Source organism: Coffea arabica, chromosome 1c (assembly GCF_036785885.1).
Source record: "Coffea arabica cultivar ET-39 chromosome 1c, Coffea Arabica ET-39 HiFi, whole genome shotgun sequence".
NCBI classification, from domain to species: Eukaryota; Viridiplantae; Streptophyta; class Magnoliopsida; order Gentianales; family Rubiaceae; genus Coffea; species Coffea arabica.
In genome coordinates, this window is record NC_092310.1 from 47739464 (window position 1) to 47764583 (window position 25120).

Sequence of the window (25120 nt, forward strand, 5' to 3'; positions counted from 1 at the left end):
ATCCATGCGACACCCACTCACTCTCTCCTTCTCTTCAGTCTTCCTCTCCTTTCACCTCTGTTACGTCGCCGATTATGTTTCTCCCCATTCAAACGTCGTCGTTTGCTCGTGAAATAAACCCTAATTAACAAAATTTTCGCAATTCTAACCCCCTTTGTTTCCCTAAAATTCCAATTTCCTGCCCTCAAAGGATCCATTTTCCCCCCTCTTCTGGAATCATTGCAGGTTTCCTTCTGTTATTGATTAAATTTTTGTTAAAATTGTAACATTCTCATTCATCTGTGGATGTAAAAGTTTCAGCTTCGTTAATTCTTGTTAAGTGCGTTTGCTTGTATGCTTGGTTCCTTAGTTTTTGGCTTGAATAATTGGACTTATGGTGGTTGTAATTTAGGAAATGCTATGATTAATGATTATCTAGTGAATAAGTGGAAATGATGTTGTCATTAATATCAGTTACTAATTGCACGTTTCATTCAGTATTTTTGTGTTATTTTACAAAATATAGTGTTGTTGGTGCTTTTGATTAGTGGGATCAATTTTAGGAGAAAGATAGATGTAATCAAGATTGTTTCTATTGCTATGAGTTCTGTTTAAGTGAGGAAAATGTTGTGCAGATTCGAGATGATGTTAATGATTCTTTGCTTGTTGTTATGGTGGTAGAGATGGATGTAGCATAAGTTTGTTGAAGTGGGTTTAGTATGGATATTGAAGTTATTGATGCAGAAGATGCGATTGTAGGGCAGCACGATAGTGTTACAGATGATGGAGATGATGATCCCCATGAAAGTGCAGAGTTGAATGAGGATGGGGATGTGGAGCCGTATGTGGGTCTGGAATTTGATTCAGAGGAGGCTGCTAGGGCATTCTATGATGCCTATGCTAGGCGGGTGGGTTTTAGTATGCGCGTTAACCAGTATGGTCGCCCAAGGTCTGATGGGATCGTTGCCCGGGAGTATCTTTGTGCTAAAGATGGGTTAAAAAGAAGAGGTGGTGATAGCTGTGAAGCAATGCTTAGGGTAGAAGTAAAGGGTCATGGCAAATGGGTAGTGACCAAATTTGTGAAGGAGCATAATCACTCGAACACGAGTTCCGGCAAGATGCATTACATTAGGCCTCGCAGGTATTTTGCAGGTGCTCTGAAGCACAATGTTGAAACTTACCCTGGACTTGGAAGTGTTCCTAGAGGTGTCATGTATGTATCAGTCGACGCAAACCGTATTCCTGCTGAAGTTAACCATGGAAAATATGCTCCTCTTGAACTAAATCAGTCAATTAAGAATACAGGACCTTTGATTTCTACCTCTAGATATCCTAATCAGAAAAGGACACTGGGAAGGGATGCTCAAAATCTGCTTGATTATTTTAAGAAAATGCAAGCTGAGAATCCTGGATTCTATTATGCAATACAACTCGATGAGGATAATCGCATGGCCAATGTATTCTGGGCAGATGCAAGGTCAAGAACAGCATATAGTCATTTTGGCGATGCTGTCAGACTGGACACAACGTACAGAGTGAACCAGTGTAAAGTACCATTTGCTCCATTTACAGGAGTGAACCATCATGGTCAGACAATTCTATTTGCTTGTGCGCTGCTTCTAGATGAATCCGAGGCTACATTTCTTTGGCTGTTTAAGACCTTTCTTGCTGCCATGAATGACCGTGCCCCTGCTTCTCTAGTTACTGATCAGGATAAAGCTATGAAGGCAGCAGTGGCTCATGTCTTTCCAGAATCCCGACATTGTATTAATAAATGGGATGTTTTAAGAGAAGGCCAAGAAAAGATGGCTCCTGTATGTCACATGCATCCCAACTTTCAGATGGAACTGTATAATTGCATTAATTTGACACAGACAATTGAGGAATTTGAATCAGCTTGGGATTCTATCCTTGATAAATATGACCTAAAAGGAAATGATTGGCTTCAATTGTTGTATAACATCCGCAGACACTGGGTGCCAGTTTACTTTCGAGATTCTTTTTTTGCAGTCGTATCTCCCAATCAGGGATTTGAGAGTTCATTTTTTGATGGTTATGTTAACCAGCAGACCACCATACCTATGTTCTTTAGGCAATATGAAAGAGCTTTAGAAAGTTCATTTGAAAAGGAAGTAGAAGCTGATTTCGATACAATATGCACCTCTCCAGTTCTGAGGACACCATCACCCATGGAGAAACAAGCAGCAAATCTTTATACCAGGAGAATTTTCACAAAATTTCAAGAAGAATTAGTTGAGACATTTGTCTACACTGCAAATAGGATTGACGGTGATGGGGCTATTAGCACATACAGAGTTGCAAAATTTGAGGATGACCATAAAGCCTATATTGTCTCATTAAATGTTCCAGAAATGAAAGCAAATTGCAGTTGCCAGATGTTCGAGTACTGTGGTATTCTTTGTAGACATGTTTTGACTGTTTTTACAGTGACAAATGTACTTACGTTGCCATCCCATTATATCTTGAAGCGTTGGACTAGAAATGCAAAAATTGGAAGTGGATCTGATGATCGTGGGGAGTTAAATGGCCATGCGTCACTGACATCACGTTACAACAATCTGTGTAAAGAAGCAATCAGATACGCAGAGGATGGGGCTATAGTTCCAGAGACATATAACTTTGTGCTTAGTGCTCTTAAAGAAGTAGGGAAGAAAGTTGGTGTTCTGAAGAAAAATGTGGCCAAGGTTGCACCTCCCAGCTCACAGGTAACTGGAGTGGGTTATGATGATCATGGAACATCTACATCAGCATCAGATACCCCTTTGCTGTGGCCAAGACAAGATGAAATGATACAACGTTTTAACCTTAATGATGCTAGCACCCAATCTGCTGAGGTGAATCTTCCTCGTATGGCACCTGTTTCTCTTCATCGTGCGGACAATCCTGCTGAAAATATGGTACTTCAGCTCTTTCCATCAAACTTCTATTGTACAAAGACATTGGTTTTGTGAAGTTCAAGAAGCATAACATATTAACATTTTGTGTTATACTTAGATGGTTCTTCCCTGTCTTAAGTCGATGACTTGGGTGATGGAGAATAAAAATTCAATACCTGCAAATAGAGTAGCTGTAATAAACTTGAAGGTATATTTTTTTTAGATCTTTCTGTATAGTTTCACATTTGATAAACTGTTTTTGCCATTAAAGTTTTTGCTGGTGACTTTATTTACTGAATCAGTCTAAAGGCTCTCAATGGTAATTGAACTTTGTCTCCAGTTACAAGATTATAGCAGGAGTCCATCCGGAGAATCAGAGGTAAAGTTTCACCTCTCACGGATCACTCTAGAGCCGATGTTGAGGTCTATGGCCTACATCAGTGAGCAACTTAATACCCCTGCTAATAAGGTTGCTGTTATCAACCTAAAGGTGTGTTTCAGTTTATCCTTCCACCTGATTTTGAATGTGGTCTAGTATATTCTTTTTCAATAAGAGAGTTCACTTTATTATTTCGTTATGATGCTATTTGCATTAATTCATTACAGTTTTTTCTCCCTTTCCGTCTTTATTCCCTACTCATCCTTTCTTCTGAAGAATTAAAACCGTGCATCATGTGGAAATAGAGTTGAGACCGTGCTTAGGAGAAAATAGAGGAAAATAAATTGTGCTTAATTCATGTTAAGCACCTTATTCACCATGGTTACATACATAGACCCAGTATAGATGCTATTCCTGTTTATTTTATGGAATTGAACCCATATTTGACATGTGCGATTTGGCAATGAGCAGATCGTCCTGGATGTGGGCAGGTAAAGTTTGGGCCTTTTAACTACTTGACCAAACTTGCCGTGTGAGCAGGCCGAGTATGGGTTTGTTAGGATTAAAAATCTGAATTTTACTTTTTTCTCTTGCACACCCTGCCCACCGCCCGGAGGACAAGACTGTTGGATGGTTGGTCTATAATCAGCATATTTGATAGGCCTCAAATTGCTGACAATTGGCTTGTGCGTGGGAGAATGGAGTAAAAAATTCCTCTTTAATCTATCTTTGTGTAACAAGAAGAATGCATTGTTTGTTTTCTTCCTTTGAACTGTCGTCATTTCAGTTATTGCCAAAAGAAGATGGCCAACTTTTTAGCATATACCAATTTGATCACGGTACATCTAGAAGCTCTGCATTCTTGGGAGCCATTGAAGTCCTTTTCCCCACTTAACCTTTCAACCTTTTTCATCCGAAGTTAGATGTTACCTTTACTTTTTTATGGGTATGTCCTTTTGTATGGCCCTGCATCAAGTTGATTGTTCTCGTTTGTTGGACATTTTTTCCTTTGGTGTGATGTATGTTGCACTTATTTTCATTTGTCTGCTGGCACATGAATCTTGTTAAACATTTCATTTATTTTTCTCCCATGACTTGGATGGAAGAATTCCACAGGAAAAGATGCAGTATAATGCAGGAATAAGCTGGCTAGTTCTTGTATTAAGTTAAACTTAGATTGCAAAGAGATTCTGTTTGAATTTTATTTTCTAAGAGGTCTAAATTTCACTGATTGAAAACGGTAATTGCACATGAGGTATATCAAGAGCAAACTGAGATTTTGAATGAACAATAAGGTTTGAGGCGAAAGAATATATTGTTTAAGGTTGAATTTATTTGAGTGTGTGAGTTAGGACACACGCATATAAAAATAAGACAAGGTTTGGAGGCCAAAATTAGTTCAAGCTAACCTGAAGTTAAAACTGGATAATATTTCAAACTGTTATTGGACTATGTTCTTGGGTCATAAATATGGTTCGCCATCTCGGCCAAGTCCGCAATGACTCAGCCAAGACATAACCAGGACAGTGGGGATCGATATGATACCGATCCCTGATTCGCAGATTTATCTATATCCGAGGCGACTCACGATGACTCAGCTATATAGGACGAGTTGTAGTGGTTGCAGTGCTTATTATTGAGAAATCGGCGAGTTGGACTGAGTTGCATCGAAAATGGAGAAAAAAAATTTATGGCTGTAGAGGGGCAAAAGCTGCAGCTAACATAGGACCAGATTGGGAGCTGCCTACCATTAACTGCATAAAAATCAAAATCGGGGTCTCTTTCAGCAACAAATCAAATAAAGCACAGTAATGAGTGTGTTTGGATTGAAAAGATTTGAAATAAAATAATTTGCTTCATAAATTCCAATCACTTTTTTATCTTTCCAATCACCTTTTTATCTCACATACATCACATCACAAAAGTGCTATAGTAATTATCTCAAATAAATCATCCAAATAAACTCCTATCCAAACAAACTAAATGATTCCCTAATTTGTGGTAGAGTTTGAAGTATGAACATAGGAAAATGAGAAGGAAAAAATCATATGTATATAAGAGAGAAACAAGGAGAGAAGATTAGTTCTAGTGTAAGAGTTAATGTGGGTGTATGTGTGTGAGAGAGAGAGAGAGAGAGAGCAAAACTGGCCTTTGTGGTGGTTGGCGGTGGTTATGGAGAAAACAAATAGAAGAAGCAGTAGTAATAGCATGAGAAGTGACGTTGAGGAAGAAGAAAAGAAAAGAAAGTTATAAGTTTCCCCTCAATTTTTTTGAAATTATGAACCTGCCCCAGAAGTTCCTTAAACTATAGTGTAAAGTAGGTATTTTTTCATAATCACTTTTCCCTAGTTTCTATTTTATCCTTACTGACTAGATTCATCTTAACCTCTAAATTTCATGTTTTATTTAATGCTACTTTGTTAATGACAATAGGAATACAAGGTGCTCTTGCTACTACAATTACTTGCTTTTAATACTATAGGTCCATGGTTACAGCAGGGTCACTTTATTTCTATATTAGTGAGTGTATATATATATATATATATATATGATGATGTAGATATTCACCAAATCTAATTTGATAATTGTGCTTGTTATGGTATTTTCTATTTTTAGTAATTTTTTCACAAATTTTGGATACTCTTATGTGCTATACTTTGCATATCACCCACAATGGTGAATCATGGTCATAAATGTTATAATTGACTTGACTTAGATGTAGATAAATTTTACTCTGAGCTTGAAATTCTAAATCACTGAAATTCCTGAAGTTAATAAAGCTTGACCATATTTGAGAACTTGGCCTTTAGCTTGAATAGTAAATTTAGAAAGACTGAATTCTAAGGAAATTTCTTCCTAGAAAAAAGGTTCTTCTGAAAGGTCATCCACAAATGAAGTGATCTTAGACTTTAGCCTTGAAATTGGTGGCAGCTTCTATACTCTGTTTCTTTCTGATTATTCTGTTGCTGAAGACATCTTTCTCACATTTTTGTTCCAGCTTCAAGACACTGAAACAACTTCAGGAGAGTCAGAGGTGAAATTCCAAGTGTCAAGGGATACTTTAGGTGCTATGTTGAGATCAATGGCCTATATCCGTGAGCAGCTTTCGAGTGCAGTAAGCTTTTTTGACCTGTTTGAATGAAAGCTCATCTCTTTTATTTATTTACCTTTTGGAATGCTGTTTTGCTTTGAAGTTATCCAGTAATTTTTTTTTCCCCATGGTACATGAATGCATACTTACATGTATACACACATACAAACATATATATGATGTATACTTGAAGCATGGATGAGATAGAGAAACAGATAGTGATTGTCCCAATATCTTTTCAGGTCTTATCAGTAGGATTTGTTAAGTGAATCTTTAGGCCCAATATTAACCGTCTATTTTAGTCCAAATTGCTGTGAGATGTTTGTGAAGTTGAAATGAAATGTTAATCATTTGAAGTGAAATCTAACTAACCGGAATCTCAGATTGCTAATATTTTGGTTTTATGTGTTGAAGTTAGACACCAAAGAATCAAACTGAGAAAACTATAATCCTTTGTGACCATATCTGTAATTCCCTCTAAGCTATGTTGGTAGGCTTTAAGAACGACTATAACTTTGTACTTTATTGTACTTTGCCGAATGAACAAGGAAACTTCCATTCTGATCACAAATAATTTGGTTGCAACAGGTGGAGCCACAACAGCAAATTCCATCAAAAAAGCAGCGGAGATAAATTTTCCATGTTCCACCCAGCTTTGTGATTATACCACCTTTGTAGATTAGAAGTGTTGACTAAATGTTAACCCCCAATTGAGTCTGTTTCACTAGATGAAGTAAGTTCGCCTTTCGTGCCTTTCCCTAGAAGAATTTTCTTCTATACATTTGTACAGCAAGGTTCAAGGACTGAATTCTTTTCTCAGGCATTACATGGCGTAAATTCATCGATGGTACAGATGAGAATAGTGTGTATGCTGCTAGATATTTTTATAGGAAAATGAGTGGGCTGTGGCCTGTTTTCTTGCACATAATCAAATAGCTAGCGCTTTGCATTTAGGTTTGACATGCTTCTACTCCTTTTATCTGAGTCATAATGTCGACAGAATAATGGCTCACAAAGGCATAAACATATGTAAGATTGTTCTGTTGCCGTGATGTTATGTCCATGTTGGCTGTTTAGTTAGACTATTATGTAGCCTGCTCTCTCTGACCCTTTTTATTCTTATGCTCAAATTTAATTGCGGGTTACATTAGATGGTCAAAATCTATGAACAATAGAAGCCAAAAATTTATGAAATGATACTGTTACTGAATTACTGCCACTGCCGTTTAGGTCTAGGAATAGCTTTCGGGCTCCTCTAGTTGTTTAGGAATCAAGTAATGTTGGGATATTCTTCCTGATTTGGTCATAAGAGGTGAATTGTCGATGTGATACAGCCACTCGTGATGACTTTAAATGTGGAAATGCATCGATCTTAATTAATATTAAACTCATGTGCATTTGCTCATGAGCAAGATGGATGTCTAGATTCTCTACACTCCAAGGTTGAAAAAAGCTAGGAGGTTGTAAATAAAGATAGTTTAATCTTGTAATGCATTTGTTTTGTCAATTATTAAACTACTTTAGCACACCAGGTAATTTTGGTCTTTTGGATTGCACCATCTCGCAAATTTAGGATGTCTATTCATTAAGCCCCAATTATTTGGGATTTTACTTACAACCTCCAAGAATTGTTGGTACAGAACGAAACAGCAGACTAACAGCAAAGGCATAAACTGAAAAGGAACAAGAAATGTAGCACAAAACTGAAAGAGCAAGGAAGCGCAAACCACCAGCCTGAGGGCACAATTCTTCAACAAGTAAAATTGGATGTTTATTGCAGAAGTAATAAAAATCATGAATTGTATTGTATGATTGTATGACATCATAATTGAAGTTTTCAGTAAACATAGAACTTTTCCAACTCTACAAGGAATCTAGAGGAAGATAAAAAAGGTACACAAACGCAGCGTCCCAAAAATTATACAGCCCTAAGATTTGCCAACTAGACTACTTTAGTACTAAAACTGTATCCGTACAAAGCAATTCGGCTTAAATTTCCACGCAATTAGCTGAAAAAAATTCTACACTACGACAAACTTCATAGACCCTGAAAACTGAGAAACGACACAATTATAAGCTGAACCAAAGTGAACTCTGAGCAGCACCAGAGCTGGTGGAACCTTCCTTCAGTTTAAACAAGCAAATACATTCCCAGCTTCTGATAGTTTGAGTTTAACAGTAAAATGCCACGTTAAATAGCTGCAATAACGATGTGTCTTTATGCCATCTGGTTTAGGCCAAACTCCGGTAATCGATCACAGTCACTTCATCTTCAGGTGCATCAAGGTCTTGGTAGCTGCACAAATGTACAAGTTTGGTCAGTACAGCCATGGCACTTCAGCAGGTAGGGAATATATAAAATGCTAGTTTGGTGAAAATTCCTATTGTTTTGCAACCGGCAAAACTTGCGCATAAAGATGTATGTCAACAACATTTTATGAGAAAAAGAAATCTTTGACAGAAATTGAGATGATAAGAAAATTCCAGAGCTTCAATATCTCTCTTGTCACAAAAATCAAAGAGACAAGACAACCCAGGACAGGCCTTATATGAGCTCATACTAGTCACAGATAAAAATCCCCCAAATTAACTTTACTGTATTGTGAACATAAAGTTACAGTCACCATCCAACATCATCAGCAAGATGAAAGTATGATAATAGAGAATAGAGCAGTATAGTACTACAGTAGAACATTTATGGACGCTTGGTAAAAAGGAATCCCTTAATACAGAATGTGACGTTTCCAGAGTCGCACATAGCAGACCAAATATAGCCCCTTTCAGAATTACATACTGGGACCAGCCAGTCATGGATTAAGCAAAGTCTCCACAATTCTAAGTTCCCACCTAATAGTGTTCTATAACATTGAAAGCTTTAGAGAGATTTTTTATAATGCACATTAGATTTTCTGGAACCTCTGATTGGACTTTTTCCAGTAAGGCCAGCACACCTATACTTTGGTCCTACTCTTTTTCTTCCCAAATTCAATGTCCTTTTTCGCTATATTCAACCAAGCTATTACTTTCTTATGCTGTGTTAATATTGTTATTTTTAGCATTTCAAAAATTGAGACATACAAAAATTTCTGTAAGGAGTCCTAGGAAAGCCAACTAAAGACAAAAATGTACCGGACAAACTTGGGTTTGCAGAAATGGAAAAGGTCATCTTATTGTGCTGTAAATTCAGATAAAATGATGGCAAGCTTGGGCATGTTCTTTATAGTCAAGCTTCAATAAATTCTCCAGTACTCGGAAATGTTATTTATAGTCAAGCTTCAATAACTTCTCCAGTACTCTGAAATGTACTACTAGAATGTCCAATAGTTTTCCAATTACCGTAGCAACATTTCCTAGTTTAGATTTAAAAGACTTGTACATCATTTAATAGTATGTGTTAGAGGTTGAACCATTTCAATAACATGAAGATCACCTATATCATAAGCATATTCTTTCCTTTTTCTTAAGCCACCAATTTTAAAGTCCATCAGGGAAATAGGAAGTTTTGTTAAGCCTAGTTCCAAACCTAAAGTTTTCCACTTTGAGAAAGCATATGTTAGTGTGTTTGTGTTCTGGTGTACAAGTGTCTCCCTGTTTCTTAAAAGGTACAAGATCCACATACTCGACAATGAACTATGAACATCCTCTTAGCTGACAAAATAAAAAGCCTTTCAATGCAATATCAGCATTCAAAGAAAAAAAAATTCAAAGAAATCATGCATATGCCAGGACATATAAGAATAACGAATTAGACAAAGATCCCATTTCAAATGCATACTCTACAGAACATGCTGGATAAAATGAGCAATATATATGTCTCTTATTCTTATATCAACTCACCTAACTCATTCATGAGTAGAAACTGAATGAAGCTTACAGTTTTAGCAACCATGTAACAGTAATTATCAGTGGAATTGCATAAGAAAACTTGCCTTCGTAGACGTCTAGGATCCTGTCTAAATGCTGGAGGCATAGCAATTATCGGGGCTGGCCCACCTAACTGGGGCCCCGACCTCCCACTTCTACCACCTTCAAAAGGGGAAGGACCTCCTTGCTCTCGCAACATCCGCATTGCAACTTCTGGAGGAGCAGGAACAAAAGGTCCTAAAGGACTGCAAACACAAGCATACAAGTTAAAAGAGAACAAAAGGTATCAGAACCACAACCACTATCATCTCAGTTTCTCATCAAACCAAAATCCACAACAAGCTCAATTACCCGGCACCGGGGACAGGCATCAGGACAGGGGGAGGTGGTATATCTGAAGGAAAAGGTGCAACAGGTATCCCTTGACCACCAAAAGTATCAAACATTGGTTCATCAGGATTCCCACCAGCTGCACCATCATTATTAGACTGGAAATCCACTTGCTGAGGGTTATCAGATCTGTCAAATCGCTCACCATTAGCTCGATTTTCACGCTCTCTACGGCCACCTCTTTCATCTTTTAGTCGATTATCCAGTCCAGGCCTACGCCGTAGAGGCTTCTCCTTCTGCAAAAGAAAGATTTAAAGATTGAATATAAAGAACCATGTACTTATCACCCAATGAACATAAAATGTGGATGTACCAAATTAACTGATTTATTTGGGTAAATGAAAGGAAATGACAGAGTTCAACAGTCAAATGATAGCAGCAATAAGATACAAGGTATGAAGAATGCTAAATCATGGGACAAGATACGTTACAAAACCAAGTCTCATATAGTTGTAAGGTAAACTCTACTATTATTGTTAAACTTGGGGAGAGCCAGAGCAATGACAGGATCCCAGTAAACCCTACGGAAAGAAACCTATGACACTCGTGTTTCACCTAGCACAACATATTACAACCAAATACAAATTCCCAAGTCAAGATGAAAATGCAAAGGATACTAAATATGCAACCAAAATTTAATTTAGATTATAGAAGTTTTCATATTCTAATTGTCAGCGCCAAAACCAAACACATAGGTATTCAATCCCTTTACAAACTATTTTCTAGCCAATCCAATAATTCTTCTCCAATGTGGACAAAACCAAGTTCTTTTCATACTTTGGGCAGAGTAGGATACATGCTGAAAGTTTGCTGGCTCCCATTAATTTTAACAAGAACTGAAGTGACAACCACTGGTAATATCCATCTGTCCTGCTTAACTAAGTCCAGCAATCCTAAAATCTTGAAGAGGTGAAGTGGAAAAGCATGTAGACTAACCATTCCAAGATTTTCCCTATTTATCCTCTTATCATCAAGATGCTTGGCAACTCACATTTCTTACAAGTACCAGAGATAATTCAATTCAACACTTTGTCAGAAAGGAAGCTTATGTTTACACCTTTCATTTTGGTTTGGGGTTTGAAGAATGGACTAAATCCAACAAATGGCTTTATGTAGTAAATCTAACAATTAGATTAACTACTTAGGATCCTCAGAGTGATCAAACAAAAACAATTTTCCCTGAATGGTTTAAACACACAGAAAGCAAGAAACTACACCCACCAAAAAAAAAAAACTAAACTCAACTGAAAATAATGTTTGATGGTAAAAACTAATGCTTATATACCCTTACGGATACATGCCTACTTATATACACGTGCCTGCATAACAGAAAAACTGTCAGGCTAAGAATTTATGTTAATTATTCTACATAACATACCTGCATAGATGGCTGCATGATTGGTGTTCCGCCTGGAGCATTTTCATCACTGCAATGCATGGAAGTCCATATCAGAAGAAAAAACCACAAAAGCAACTGATAATAGTCAAGAAAAATAAAATGAGACAAAAAAACATAAAGTTATTTACTTCATGTAATTCTGGAAGTATAGATCTTCACGGACTTTAGAAGTCAGCTCCATCACAAGTTCAGGATGTTTCAATTTCAAATGTTTATGGACAAATTCAGCAGCATGGAAGAGCTTCGTACAACCCTTGGCTCCACAGCCATACTTCCACCCATACTTCTCATCCCTAATTTTGCGGACATACGGGTCTAGGGCTTCGACAGCAGCTGCATCAATCTTCTCCTTTGCTGTCATCACTTCAAGTGGATCCTGTCCCTTCAGCCTCTCCTGCCAATGCAAGTCCAATTTCTTTTCCCATTCAGCCCCATTGCTAGTTACATCAGGATTTTTTCCATCCACTCTTACATGTCGTAGACCCTTAGCCTCATTGGTTTCCGACATTCCATAGTAATCCACTCCATGAATGCGCCATAGATAAGTAAGAAGTGTATCTAGCAACTCAATTCCCTCCAAGCCCTTGACTGAAGTTAAACCCCGTATGATAATGACAGGTCCAGTCGAACCACCGTGAGACTTGTCTCTGTTCATCCTCTCATTATCAGCTCGACATAATAAATTGTCTTCGATACCTTTTTCTGAATCAAGTTTCCGTACAAGTCCCTGTGCTTGTTCAATGTCAATCTGCATCCTCCTGGGCTCAGAACTAACAGGGTGAGCCTTCGGAGCAGCTGAAAGAAGATCAGTCTCTTTAGCTGGCCCCCTTCCAGGCCGTCTTCTTTTCCCGCCAGCATCTGTTTCATCCTCAGAATTAGGGTCACTAGACTGTTTGCTGGATGAAGCATTAACTCCAGGACCTCTGATTCATGCACAGAAAAAATGTCCATATGTTCTATAATTAACAAAAACAAAAAAGCATAATCTGAAATTACATAGGCTATATAATGAATTGAAAATCTTACAAATCCACTGTCCCACTCTGCAAATCAAGCAAAAAGTCTTTTGCCAGCTTTCGAGCAGCCTCATTCCTCCTAAAATAATACAACAAAGAACATAGTAAATATTTCCCATAGAGGCAAAAAGGTTGAACACAGAAAATATTTTCAAATTTGAGAGCCTTATGAGCAATGCCCAAACAATAAAAGAAGAACACACCTTTCAATAACAGAAAGCAAATTTGTCGGATGATACTTGTCTTTTAACCTACATTGGAAAATGGCTCATCAGGAACAAGGGGTGGCAGAGCACAAACAGCAAAAAAACAAGCAAAAAGCCCGGATGTACCATTCCTCATCTTTATGTGCATCAAAGTAAGTTCTCTTCTGGGTCGATATATATTCTGACTTGTATTCTTGATACCTACATGAAGAAATCATGCCATCCATTGACTTTTAAATGCACAAATGAGAAATAGGTAGGCTAGGTGCGAAGCACAGATGAGAAAAGAAAAACATTTATCTAACAAAGGTCCAACTGAATTGAAACATCTCTAACCTGCGCTCAGCTTCAGACGGTAAGATATCATCTTCCAGCTCCTGAATGAACTGCTTATAAGACATCAATCCTTCCCTGCAATAAAAAATTTTTCGTGACAAGCTATTTGAACCAACTTTTCATTAAATGATAACTAGCACTACAACAAAGAATTCAAATCTTTTTCTCACATAAATAACACCATGACACATTTTGAACTGAGTTTAGACATTATAGACACCAAAATTTGTTCAAAATAGTAGAAGCATATTATACTGGATGTTCAACAACCAAATCTTGTTCTTCTAACACTACAGACAAAGACAAGGAATCAGTGTGTCTTATAAATTATAAAACAAATTGTAGCATTGGATCTCTATCAAACCATATTTCAACATCTATATGAAGTATGACTCAATGAGTACCTCTGAGTGCTCCCAGCTCCAAAACCATCGACTAAACCACTGTGGCCAGAATCCCAATCTGCAGACATAGACAGACAAATATTAAACCATTTACATGCTAGATCAAAGGTGCAAAATCAAGAAAATCTCAATTCCTAATTTACTCTGCACTCCCACGACTCAAAAGACCAATTTCCCACCGTGTAAGATAGACAAATCCTGAATAAAAGATGATGAAAGGCAAAATGATCACCAAATATCCAAACAGAGAAATGCATACAGCACAAGTAACAAAATGTTCCCCACCAGATTTTAACTTCTGTTTATCCGAAGACTAGAGTTTGAGATAGGAATTACACATTATTCCTAATCCGTACATTAGCAATGTATTGAACAACATAAATCCTCAAGTTATTTCTTAAAAAAGATATCCAATTTTGAAATAGCAATAGACTAGACAGAATTCCTAATTCCCAAAAATAGATATTTCAACACTTTAATCGAACTTAAGCAAGTTTGGGAGAGGGTATTATCAGATTGTACTTGAAGTAAAACATTTGCAATCAAACCAGTAAAGAAAATTTGTCTAAATTTCAACAGGGTGTATCACTAAAAGCAGAACATGGCCAGTATCATAATTTAACACAGATTTGGTTGGAGGGTTTTGGGGGTAGGCAATGGTTATCACCATTAAATGATGGTCATTGATAGTGCTTGGTAGTCTACCATGAAAATGAATCTATGATAATGGAAGACCCACAATCCTTCAATCATCATTCCTGAGCAATTTGGGCACTTTTGCCTCTTATTAACTGGAAGACCAAAAAAATAGGAAAAGATATTCTCCAATTTTGTCTCCATTCTCTCTCTCTCTCTCTCTCTCTCTCTCTCTCTCAAACTTCGTCATCACCACCAGGCACCAACTACCCCACTTGTTTCTACCACTTGGCTTGCCCCTCCTCTATTCATTGGTTCTCCCTCCAAAATGGATCAGCTACAGGCAAGCTAGAGAGACAGTTGAGGTTTCTTCTTCTTCTTCTTCTTCTTCTTCTTTCCTTGTTCAGTTGGGTTATTGTTAACAGAATTCATATAGGGTTTTAGAAACTTGAATTAAAAGTGAAATAAGTGTTGGTGGGATGTTGCGTAATCATTGTGGACTGATTTCTGTGAGTAGGAGTCGGTGCTAATGGTGGTGAGTTTTCATACTTGCACAAATTTGAAACAAATAATTTGTTCAATTTCAATTGATATTTTCGTTTTACTAAAACTGATGGAGAAAATTTCAAGAACTTGAGAATAATCTTTGAAGTTAGGTTCATGATGTTATAAGGCAGCTAAAGACTGGTGGTGATGGTGAGTTTCCGTTGCAAGAGGTATCCAAGCCCGTTAGGAAGCAAGAAAGAACAATTGAGGAAGAAAGAAGGAAAATAATAGTAGACATTAAAAAAAATAAAAATATTCAGTAGATACCCATTGCAGTACATTTACCAAACAAATGAAAAAGAAATGCTAAAACCTATTACCATTGAGGACCTTTTCATACTCATTGCCCATGTCATTCCAGAGTGCACACCAAACAGATGGTTAATTGTCATAATACATGTTCAATTACCATATATGAATATTAGCAACATTTCAAAATTTAACGCAAAAGGAACTTACTAGAAGAGATCTTGTTCGGGGTTCCTTCCCTCTTATGAGAATCCTGGACCCAAGAGTTAGAGAGTATCCAATCCTCCATTTTGTGATTTACTTACCAGCAAACTGATCTAGTTCAGACTTACAAGACTCTTAGAGGTCACTATGCTAATCTAGTGATACATGTTTTAATGCAGTACAAATCATGCAAGCTGTGATAATTAATCACCAAGTCAGCTTTCTAATTGTTGCAACCTCTTTTGAGAGATGTCCACCGCATATTCTTCTAAGTTCTAACTTCTCAGGGAAATGGCCCTTAATGTCTCTGCTATTCTACTATGTAGAATGACATAACTTAGCAAGTGATATCACATCCATGGCATAATTCAGGCTCTAAACCAGCACATGGAAAATGTAGAAATGAAGCAGGTAAAATGGTTGTTGTACCAAAAAAGAACAATTAATTTCAGATGTGTACTGTCCATCAAACAGCTTCAAAACTCTCCATAAGAAAGGAAATTCGTACAATTCTGTATCTCGACATATGAGTTTTCTCATCAACATCACAACTAAAAGCAACATCATAAATAAAAGAGAATGGCAATCCACCCATGTTCTTGCCTAATTCACTCAATTCCAAGCTTTTTGAACATGAAATGATTAAAGAGCCCAAAAGTAGTGTTCCAAAATTCGAATCCCAATAAAGGACAATGACAAAGGAAAACGATAATCCATCCCTGGTATCGCCCGTTCACTAAATTTCCAACTTTTGAACATGAAATGACTAAAAAGCCCAACAGGAGTGTTTCAAAATGTTAATCCAAATTGCCCTTCCATAGAACCGAAAGCAAAAGACATAACTTAGACAAGATCTTAGTAGACGAAAGAGTAACAAAGTCGAAGGTTGCAAGAAAAAAATGCCATACTGGAAAGATGCCCTTCTGAAAATAAAAATCAGTGTTTCAGATGGACCACCTTGGTTGCCACCAGCTGAGCGGCCAAAGAATCGACCATGAGGCCTTTCATCAGGATAGTTAGGCCTGCCCCCCATTTCACGGTTGTATCCACCTTGGTAATCATAAAACCTGAATCAACAGAAGCAACATAAGTACAACACCACATAACATAAAGACCACAACTAAACTAACACAAAAAATTGAGTTCCCTTAAGGCAAAAAAGAAGTAAAACATAAATTAATTCTTTCAAACAGAATATACAAAAACAACTTGCCCCAGATGTCCTAAAAAAGTAACAGAATGCAAACAAGAATGCTAAATACAAGAACTAAACAAATATTGTCCATATCCTGAAGAATGGCACCACACAGAAAATTGTAATTCTAAAACTGTGAAACCAACTGCTTTCCCAGGACAACAAGATTTGTAGCAAGGAAGACACACATCAGTAAATTCTCAGATGAAGCTATCTAAAAAGTTTCAATAAGTCAGGGATGCCAATCGTTTTTAGAAGGAGTAATATAAAGGAAGAACACCAAAACAAAGTAAAGGTAGTTTAATAGAATATAGAATATCAGTTAAGATTAATAAAAATTCTTGTGAATAACTTAATATAGCGTAGAAGAGGAACGTGCACACTTCAACAAATGGAGGGAGCTTACAACTAACAAAACTAAAAGAAGTATGGTGAAAACATAGAACAAAGCATTAAGAAGGGTAATGGGATGTAATAAACAGTACGGAAGAGCCTTTAAGAGCATTTGAAACAGACAACACATAAACCATCCATCAGTACAGCAGTGAACACCAGTTCTAAAGCATTTGAATCTCAAAAAGATACTGTTGAGCAAAACCCCAAATTCAGTTCATTGAACCTCATCACTCCATCTCTAAGCAATAGCTGTTGCTCCAACTGATGCTGTTTACACAGTATCATTCAATTACCCCTTTAATATCATTTCATTTACTCAAAACCATAAAGGGCCTATCTTAGTTCTCCAGCATTAAAATTTTCATTTTTCTTTATCTATACAAACACTACACCAAAGAGAACATTCAGAAATCGAGTAGATATTTAGCACTACAGGTAAATAAAAAATGGTCTTTTTTCAATCAGTCTAACTGAAGAAGTGGAGCACGGAGGTCCTGATTTTAGGATTTAGAAAATTTATTCATGTTTTAGCTATTTTACATTTACAAAGATCCTGATCAGCAAATTATACGTTTCAAACCAGATTTAGTACCAATATGGTACAAATTGGAAAAACCTAGCCTACAGATGAGACTGCTGTCCCGCGCAACTATTATACAACTCAAGTAGTTAAACATCCTTAGAACCATATCCCTTTAATATGTTCAGATAATTCTTGTTCTCAGCCTTTATCTCAGATAAAGTAACAGTCACTCCAGCTATCACATATTCTAAAACACATGGAGGAACTGAAGATGAAGACTGGACTCTCACATAGCACCACATGCATATTCATCACCTATCATCTTGCTAGTTCCTCCAAACTAATCAAACTCAGATTTTCTTCTACTTCTCAGAGCAGGATATCGAGAGCTCAAAGGCAAAACAATGTGGAAAAACATTATCAGTACAGGAGACCTATGTTACGTGGACTTGGGTGCGGGGGTCGGATATGGGCGCATGTCTAAGTATTAGATTCGCATATTTGAAAATTGTAGGATCCGGAGATATGTGTCCAATTTTGGGTACGAGTGCAGTGGTGCACTCCTTAAACTCATAGATGGATAAGATTTTTAAAAATTATTCTAAAATTTATGCACAATGATGTATAAAGTGTATTTTAATAGAAAATTTCAATTAAATGTGCAATTAGGTTCAAAAGAAGCATAAGCTTCGTTAGAAAGGTAAATTTTTCAAGCATGAGGGGCTGAAATTATATTAAAAAGTACAAAATTGTAAAGAGATTAAGTTACTTGTTGAGAATGATAACTAAAGTCAAAATACAGGGATTTAGTTGCAAAATAAATATCATTGTCAAACCCTATATTCCTCATCCCTCATGCAGCAGTGCCATCACCTCATTTATAGAGCATTTAAAACGAATCAAAACAGAGCACCTCTTCTCCAAAAACAAAGCCACTCTTACTCTTAGATGCCATCGTGGCTGCAATCCCATATCTGCCAATGAAAGAGAATCAACAACCCGTAGAGCCACCCTTCTTCCTCTTCCACTCTCTTACCATCAATGAAAATACAGCAGGTGTCGTATTTTTCTATTCAAATCTCTAGCAGTTTTCTCCTTCTTTCTTTCTCCCCCGCAGAGCCACCCTTCTTCCTCTTCCACTCTCTTACCATCTCATGTGACTTCTTGTCCATCTCTCCTCCTCCGCCATCAACATCACATCTTGCACATCTCAAAACATCTCACAATAGTCAACGCATCCAAAAGTTTTTTTACCATATCAGGTACAGATTCTGTAGCTGTACCTGTACCCGTACCCATGTCATAGTGCATCTGGGATGAACAGCGAGCCCGTGTAACATAGCAGGAGACCCATTAACTATAGGCAATATCATACTATGCTCTCAGCCATTGGCATTAATTATTGAATCCTGTATCACTACTTACTAGTTCAAAACCTCATTGTCTATCAAACTACTGAACAAAGGGCAGAAACTTGCAGTTGCAAATTCAAATAAAATGTAAGGAACAAATATATATCAACTCGCAATATGATAGATAAACTAAAAGGGAGCCTTTTAATCCATGATGAAATAATAATCTCAAATATAAGCCCTTGCAGCACAAACGCCCCTAGTTTTTGCAGAAATTTACCCAAACAGCCTAGACACTTCACCCAAATACATGCAGGGAGAGACACAGCCACCAACACTCCACTCCGAATCATCATCAACAAAACCCAAACAGTTAACCATTACTACTACACAGTTATTAAAGCATTTTTAATGCATTTTTTGGAGAAGGAGAAACTGCAGCACTGACCTTCGATCCCCAGGTCCAAAACCACCTCTGGGGCTACCACGTCTGCCATCATAATCATCTCTCCTGGACCTCTTATACGGTGGAAATGGAGGAGACCTTCGAGGAGGCGGCGAATGACCCCCTCCTCCTCGCCGGTCACGATACGGCGGAGGAGGAGGACTAGGGCTAGGTCGACCTCGCTTGTTGTAATCCCTCTCTCTAGGTGGAGGAGGAGGAGGAGAACGGTTCCGATCATAATAATCCCTACCACGACGATCAAATTCCCGGTCATCTCGCCGCTCTCTCGAGTCTCTCTCCCTATCTCTCCCCCTCCTCGCCTGCGGTGGCGGAGGAGGAGCAGGCGGAGGCGGCGAAGAGCCACCCTCTTCGGGGGATTTGCTCGTGTTTGCTGCTTCTTTGTTGTTGTTGCGGTCACGACGGCGGTCGAGGTTGTCGACCGGAGCATTCATTACTTCCGCCATGGGAAGTGGCGGTGGAATGGATTGCCGCGGCGGTGGTGGTGGAGATTGGAAACCCTAAGTTAGGTGTGTGAGTGTGTGAGAGAGAAAGAGAGAGAGCGAGGGATGAGGTGTGAAGCTGAAGGGGATATTGGGTATCAGGGCCAGTGAGTCAATCGAGATTTTGGGGTTTTCCCGTTTCTCTTCTTTCTTTTTTTTTTGGTCTTTTTAGCCTTCCGCGCGGGGGTGGGGAATTTTCGTTTTCCAAGACGGAGGGAGAGATTAAATAGTACTACTAACCAAGAGAAAAGAAAAGAGTCTATAAATGATGCGAGTGCAAAAGAAAATAATCCCTCTATTTTTGGGATTTTATTGGGAATGTCTTTTCTCACTTGTTTGGAGTGGAATGCAATTTCTCTTTCTATACTTTAGATTTTAGTGAGTTTTCTATGGCCCAAATGATATTTGTTTACTATTTCTTTACATCGAATAGACGTGATTGACGGCGAAAATGTAAATTAGTCACTTATCTTGTATTTTCATCGAACAAAATTCAAAATATGTTAAATATGCCTAATTTTAATGATACTATCATAGTAGTATTTCTGAATTTCGATTGAAACCTAATCACATTTACATGTTAGTTCCCATTCTCGCTAAATGGGAAAAAAAAAGAGTAGGAACACGTGCACAATTCATCCATTGCTAGTTCCTTAGAATGAAAATGAGCAATTTTAGTTTTTGACATAAAAGTTTTGATTTAACTGGAATATGCTATAGGTTCACCACGTGCGTTGACCCAAATATATTCGACAAATCAATTATTTCGTTGACCCAACTATAAAGGACCTATTTTTTTCATCTTCTCTATTCCAAATAGGGACAAACTATTTATCCAATCATTTTCTCCCCTCAAACCCTGAAATATTGTCACATTCTAATGGCGAATTTTTTGATATATTGTTAATATACCAAAATATAAGAAAAGTGGTGTTTTGTAGAAGTGGGTTCTAAAATAAAAATCACAGCAATTGAGAGAATTGGCGTACAAAAATTCTATTTTGTTTTTTGTTTTTTTTTAACACTAGACACAGTTTAGGAAAAAAAAATTTAAATGCATCTGGCAATTGGATGTGTCAGAGCACCGTATTCGAAAATGGATGCAGCAAAACCTAAGTGACCATTGATCACGTGGTTTAAAGTCGTGGAATTTTTTTCTTTTTTGAATTATGTTGCCACAAATTAAAAATGCGGTGTACAAAAAATTCTTCATGTCAGAGATTGCCACATCCAAAAATAAATGCGATGAAAAATGAGTGACCATTGATCAAATGTGATTATCAGTCGAGTTTTATAGTTGCAAAAAAAAATTTTCAAATTCTTTCACCGCAAATATCAAAATCGACCTAAAAATTTTTTTTCCCCAACTCCCCTATCAAACATTTTTGGATGCGGCGAAATATGATTTATCGTTGATCAAATGTGATCAACAATCGAGTTTTAAGTTTATGGAATTTTTGTTTTTTTAATTATGTAGCAGCAAATTAGAAAATTAGCGTACAAAAAGAAAATTTAAATAATGTCATAAATTGCCACATCCAAAAATGGATACGACAAACAAGATTGGCCGTTAATCAAGTGCGATCAATGATCGGATTTTAAATTTGGCTGAATTTTTTTTTCAATTTTTTGATAGCTGCATGATGAATTTTAGCCGTTAGATCATCGATTTGATTTTTCCGATACACATAATGTAATTCTAACATCGATACAAACAAGGAAGTTTTGATATAAAAGATATCCCAATTTCATCAATGTCTCGAACCCCAGTTTTCTCTGTTTTTCATTCCCAAATCGCCCCTTCTCATTCAACGTGTTCTAAGAGTGGTTTCGCAAGTGTCTTTCATAAAGCAAAGGCAGAAGCAGTTTCTTCCTAAAGTATTTCTCCTCCCGTGTTTTGCCAAAGTAATGTTGCCGGCACTGTTTTCCCAAAGTAGAGGCAAACTAAAGTAGTGGTCTACTCTCGCCAGTCTTTTTCAAGTAGTCAAAGCAGTGGTTTCGTCTCACAGGTCTTCCAAACTTTAAAGCAGTAGGTTGCAATTCTCTTGTCAATGATTTGAAATTTTAAAGAAGTGCGCATCTTGAGAAGGCGAACCTTTATCTTCCAATTAAGTTACTTTCCGAGTTTCCGTCAGTAATTAGTATTAGTCATTATTTTATATAATGGATTTTATGCAATCATTAATTGCTTTTTATGTGAATTATTGTGTTGTTATTACCAAATAGTAAATAGGAATAATAATAATAGTAAATAGTAGTAGTGATACTAATATTAAATGATAATAGTAAATAGCAATAATAATAGTAAATAGTAATAGCAATAGTAAATAATCAATAGTAATAATAAATAGTAAATAGTAATAATCAAATAGTAATAATAATAGTAAATAATAAATAGTAATAGTAAATAGCGAATAGCAACAGTAAAATGTAAATTGAGTTGGTAATTAGTAATCAATAGTAATAGTAATAGTATATAGTAAAAATTAACTAGTAATAATAATAGTAAATAATAAATAGTAATAGTAAATAGCAATAGTAAAATGTAAACTGAGTTAGTAATTAGTAATTAATAGTACTAGTAATTGGTAATTAAAAGTAATAGTAACTAATATTAGTAGCAATAATACTACTTAGCAACTAATACTGATATTCAATAGTAATTAATAATCAATAGTTAAATAGTAATTATGATTAGTGAATAATAAATAATAGTAAGTGTACTAATATTAGTGATTACAAGTAAATAGTAAATAGTAATTAAAAGCAATCAATAATAATTATTTGATTAATAGTACAGAAGAACCATTAAATTAGTATTTAATTAATAGTAGTGAGTAATAACTTTATCTTTAATTAGTCATTAGTAATCGTCAAGGCACTTTATTTTTTTCTTATTAGTAAAGAGTAGTAATTCGTAATTGTTTTATTAATGATGTTATTACCAATGATGACGTTTGTTGAATTAATAACAATGATTATGGCAAACTATTTTTAATGAAAAATTATGAATTTTGGTAGATGTAGTATTATTTTGTGGATGTTTATGTGTATGCATAATTAAATTTGCTTTCCTGGTTAAAATTTGCACTAATAAATTAATGTTTGTTTTGTTCAATTGTTGAGGAATCAATTTATATATAGTTAATGAAAATTAACAGTTGGAATAATTATTTTATGTAACTAATAGAAGCTGATTTTAAAATATTTATAATATTAGGCAAAAATATCAACGGACATCACATTGGTGATTCAGTTTTATTGAGAGGGTAAAATAATGGAAACCAGAGGATTATTATGACCCTCCGAGATTAGTGAAAGATAAAATAGCTATGATGAGTTAAGGGATAGAGTACACACCTACATAGGGCTAGATCGGAATATTTTCAATTTAAATCTATGATTTCAAATTCTACAACCCTAAGTATATTTGTTGAAGTGCAGTTGGGGTACGAAAATGACATTGACATGTTGTGCTATATGAAATTGATATCACTACAAAAAACATGTGAGATATATGTGAAAGTGAAGCCACAAATCAACCATGAGCACAGTGATCGCAATACTAGGCAAATGTTATTTGTCCAATGCGATTTTCAAGTAGAATTAGACAACATGCTTCCCATCACCGCCTATGAAAGTAAAAGCATGCCAGTAAAATCGAAGTATGAAGGAATATTGCATGATAAGCCAAGTAGTAGGGAAGGCCGTATAAATCGAAAACTCAAACAAGGCTGAAGTAAAAGAATGCTTGACAATAATTCCGTTGCTGAATTTCCTCTAATGAAAATTCACTCGACGTCCTCCTTACCAAACATACAGGAAAGTGATGGCGTTGAGATAGATCTTGACACAAAATCGAAACTTGATGGCAATAATTCTAACAATACTTGTTAAGAGCTGGATCAAGCGGATGAAGCAGACGTCAATCCGATTGGTAGGTTAGGTCCAAGTACATCTAGCTCGTTCCATATAGCACTGTATTCGCACGACCTCAAATGAGTCAATGCTTCACTGAAATTTGACCTAATTGACATGACAGTTGCAAAGAAGTACAATGTGTGGGATAAGCTTACAAAGGAGTTTGGATTGTTTGAAACAAAGAAACGTATGCAGTGAGTATGGTTGTAATTGAACTGAGCTGCTTGCGAGTTGATTACGAGTAGAGTAGCTCAATAGAGCCAAACAAGTCGAGTTCGCATATCCAATAGCAAGACTTAAAGCTCATCAAGCCTTATCAAATTTTTTGACTTTAATTTTTTAATATATTATTATTGTAAAATTACTCTTGTGCCAACAAGAGTCATTAAATTTACGAAATGTTTTAGGTTGTATGAAAATTTTTGAAGGGCGATAATGTCTTTTTGCTTAAAATTTGTCAAGAAAAATGAAATTTTCAAATCTTCCCAACTCGTGTTTGATAAGGTTCATTTTGACTCGAACCTATGCAAGTTGAATTCGAATTCTATGAGCAATACGTTGAGCTTGAACTTGAACTCCGACAATGCTACTTGTCCAAGTTCGAACTTGAGTTTCCTTCCTACAAATTGAGTCAAGCGCTATACTAGAAATCGATTCGACTCGATTACATCTCTAGTAGCAAATCATTAAATTGTGGGCAATTAATCACAATAGGAAGTACAACATGAGGAAAAATAAATCAATCATGTGATATATTCACTGCAAGTTCACAATGCTTTTTCACTATGTAATTGGTAATTCAGAACCACTTTGAAATGCACACATAATATATTAAAAATTGCAACATTTGTGAAAGAACACATATATGTAAAATGTCGAATATATTGGGAGGTTGTAGAATTTCATCTTCTCCAAGGGGTACTACAATAGTTTGGGATGCGTTAGCCGATACCTGAGTATATTCACACAGACACAGAAAAGAAATTGCGTCCTTTATATCAATCAGGCCTTACCGGGAAGAATTGGGTCTAGTATCTTAGTTATTGGATTCAATACTAGGAACGTCATGTTAAATCATATGTTCGAGACTATCGACCGAATTTGAACAGGTCTATGAATGAGTACATGACATAGTACCAAAATCATATAGTCCGCTACATTACACCTTCTGTTTCGCAATAGTCCCAACGCG

General features: G+C 36.5%; 2 protein-coding genes across 3 annotated transcripts; one reads left to right on the forward strand and one right to left on the reverse strand.

Annotated features, from left to right (window-relative positions):
* The first annotated feature begins 84 nt into the window (after positions 1 to 84).
* LOC113725263 (protein FAR1-RELATED SEQUENCE 3-like) lies at positions 85 to 7426 on the forward strand. 2 transcript variants are annotated; one of them, XM_072074320.1, is made up of 6 exons: positions 85 to 225; positions 615 to 2897; positions 2995 to 3084; positions 3217 to 3366; positions 6254 to 6370; positions 6935 to 7426. In XM_072074320.1, the coding sequence occupies exons 2-6, from the start codon at positions 699 to 701 to the stop codon at positions 6977 to 6979; spliced, it is 2601 nt and encodes an 866-aa protein (XP_071930421.1). In that variant the 5' UTR covers positions 85 to 225; positions 615 to 698; the 3' UTR covers positions 6980 to 7426. The 2 variants fall into 2 exon arrangements, with proteins under 2 accessions (XP_071930421.1, XP_071930423.1); XM_072074322.1 differs by having other exon boundaries at positions 87 to 225; positions 661 to 2897.
* A 666-nt stretch (positions 7427 to 8092) lies between these two features.
* Positions 8093 to 20195, reverse strand: LOC113725270 (serrate RNA effector molecule-like). Its single transcript, XM_027248343.2, has 12 exons — positions 19511 to 20195; positions 16554 to 16663; positions 13962 to 14019; positions 13558 to 13632; positions 13348 to 13422; positions 13219 to 13266; positions 13026 to 13094; positions 12128 to 12922; positions 11979 to 12027; positions 10562 to 10836; positions 10276 to 10455; positions 8093 to 8642 (listed from the first exon to the last, which is right to left on the reverse strand). Exons 1-12 carry the CDS (start codon positions 19969 to 19971, stop codon positions 8579 to 8581), a joined length of 2259 nt encoding a protein of 752 aa, XP_027104144.2. The 5' UTR covers positions 19972 to 20195; the 3' UTR covers positions 8093 to 8578.
* Positions 20196 to 25120: the final 4925 nt, after the last annotated feature.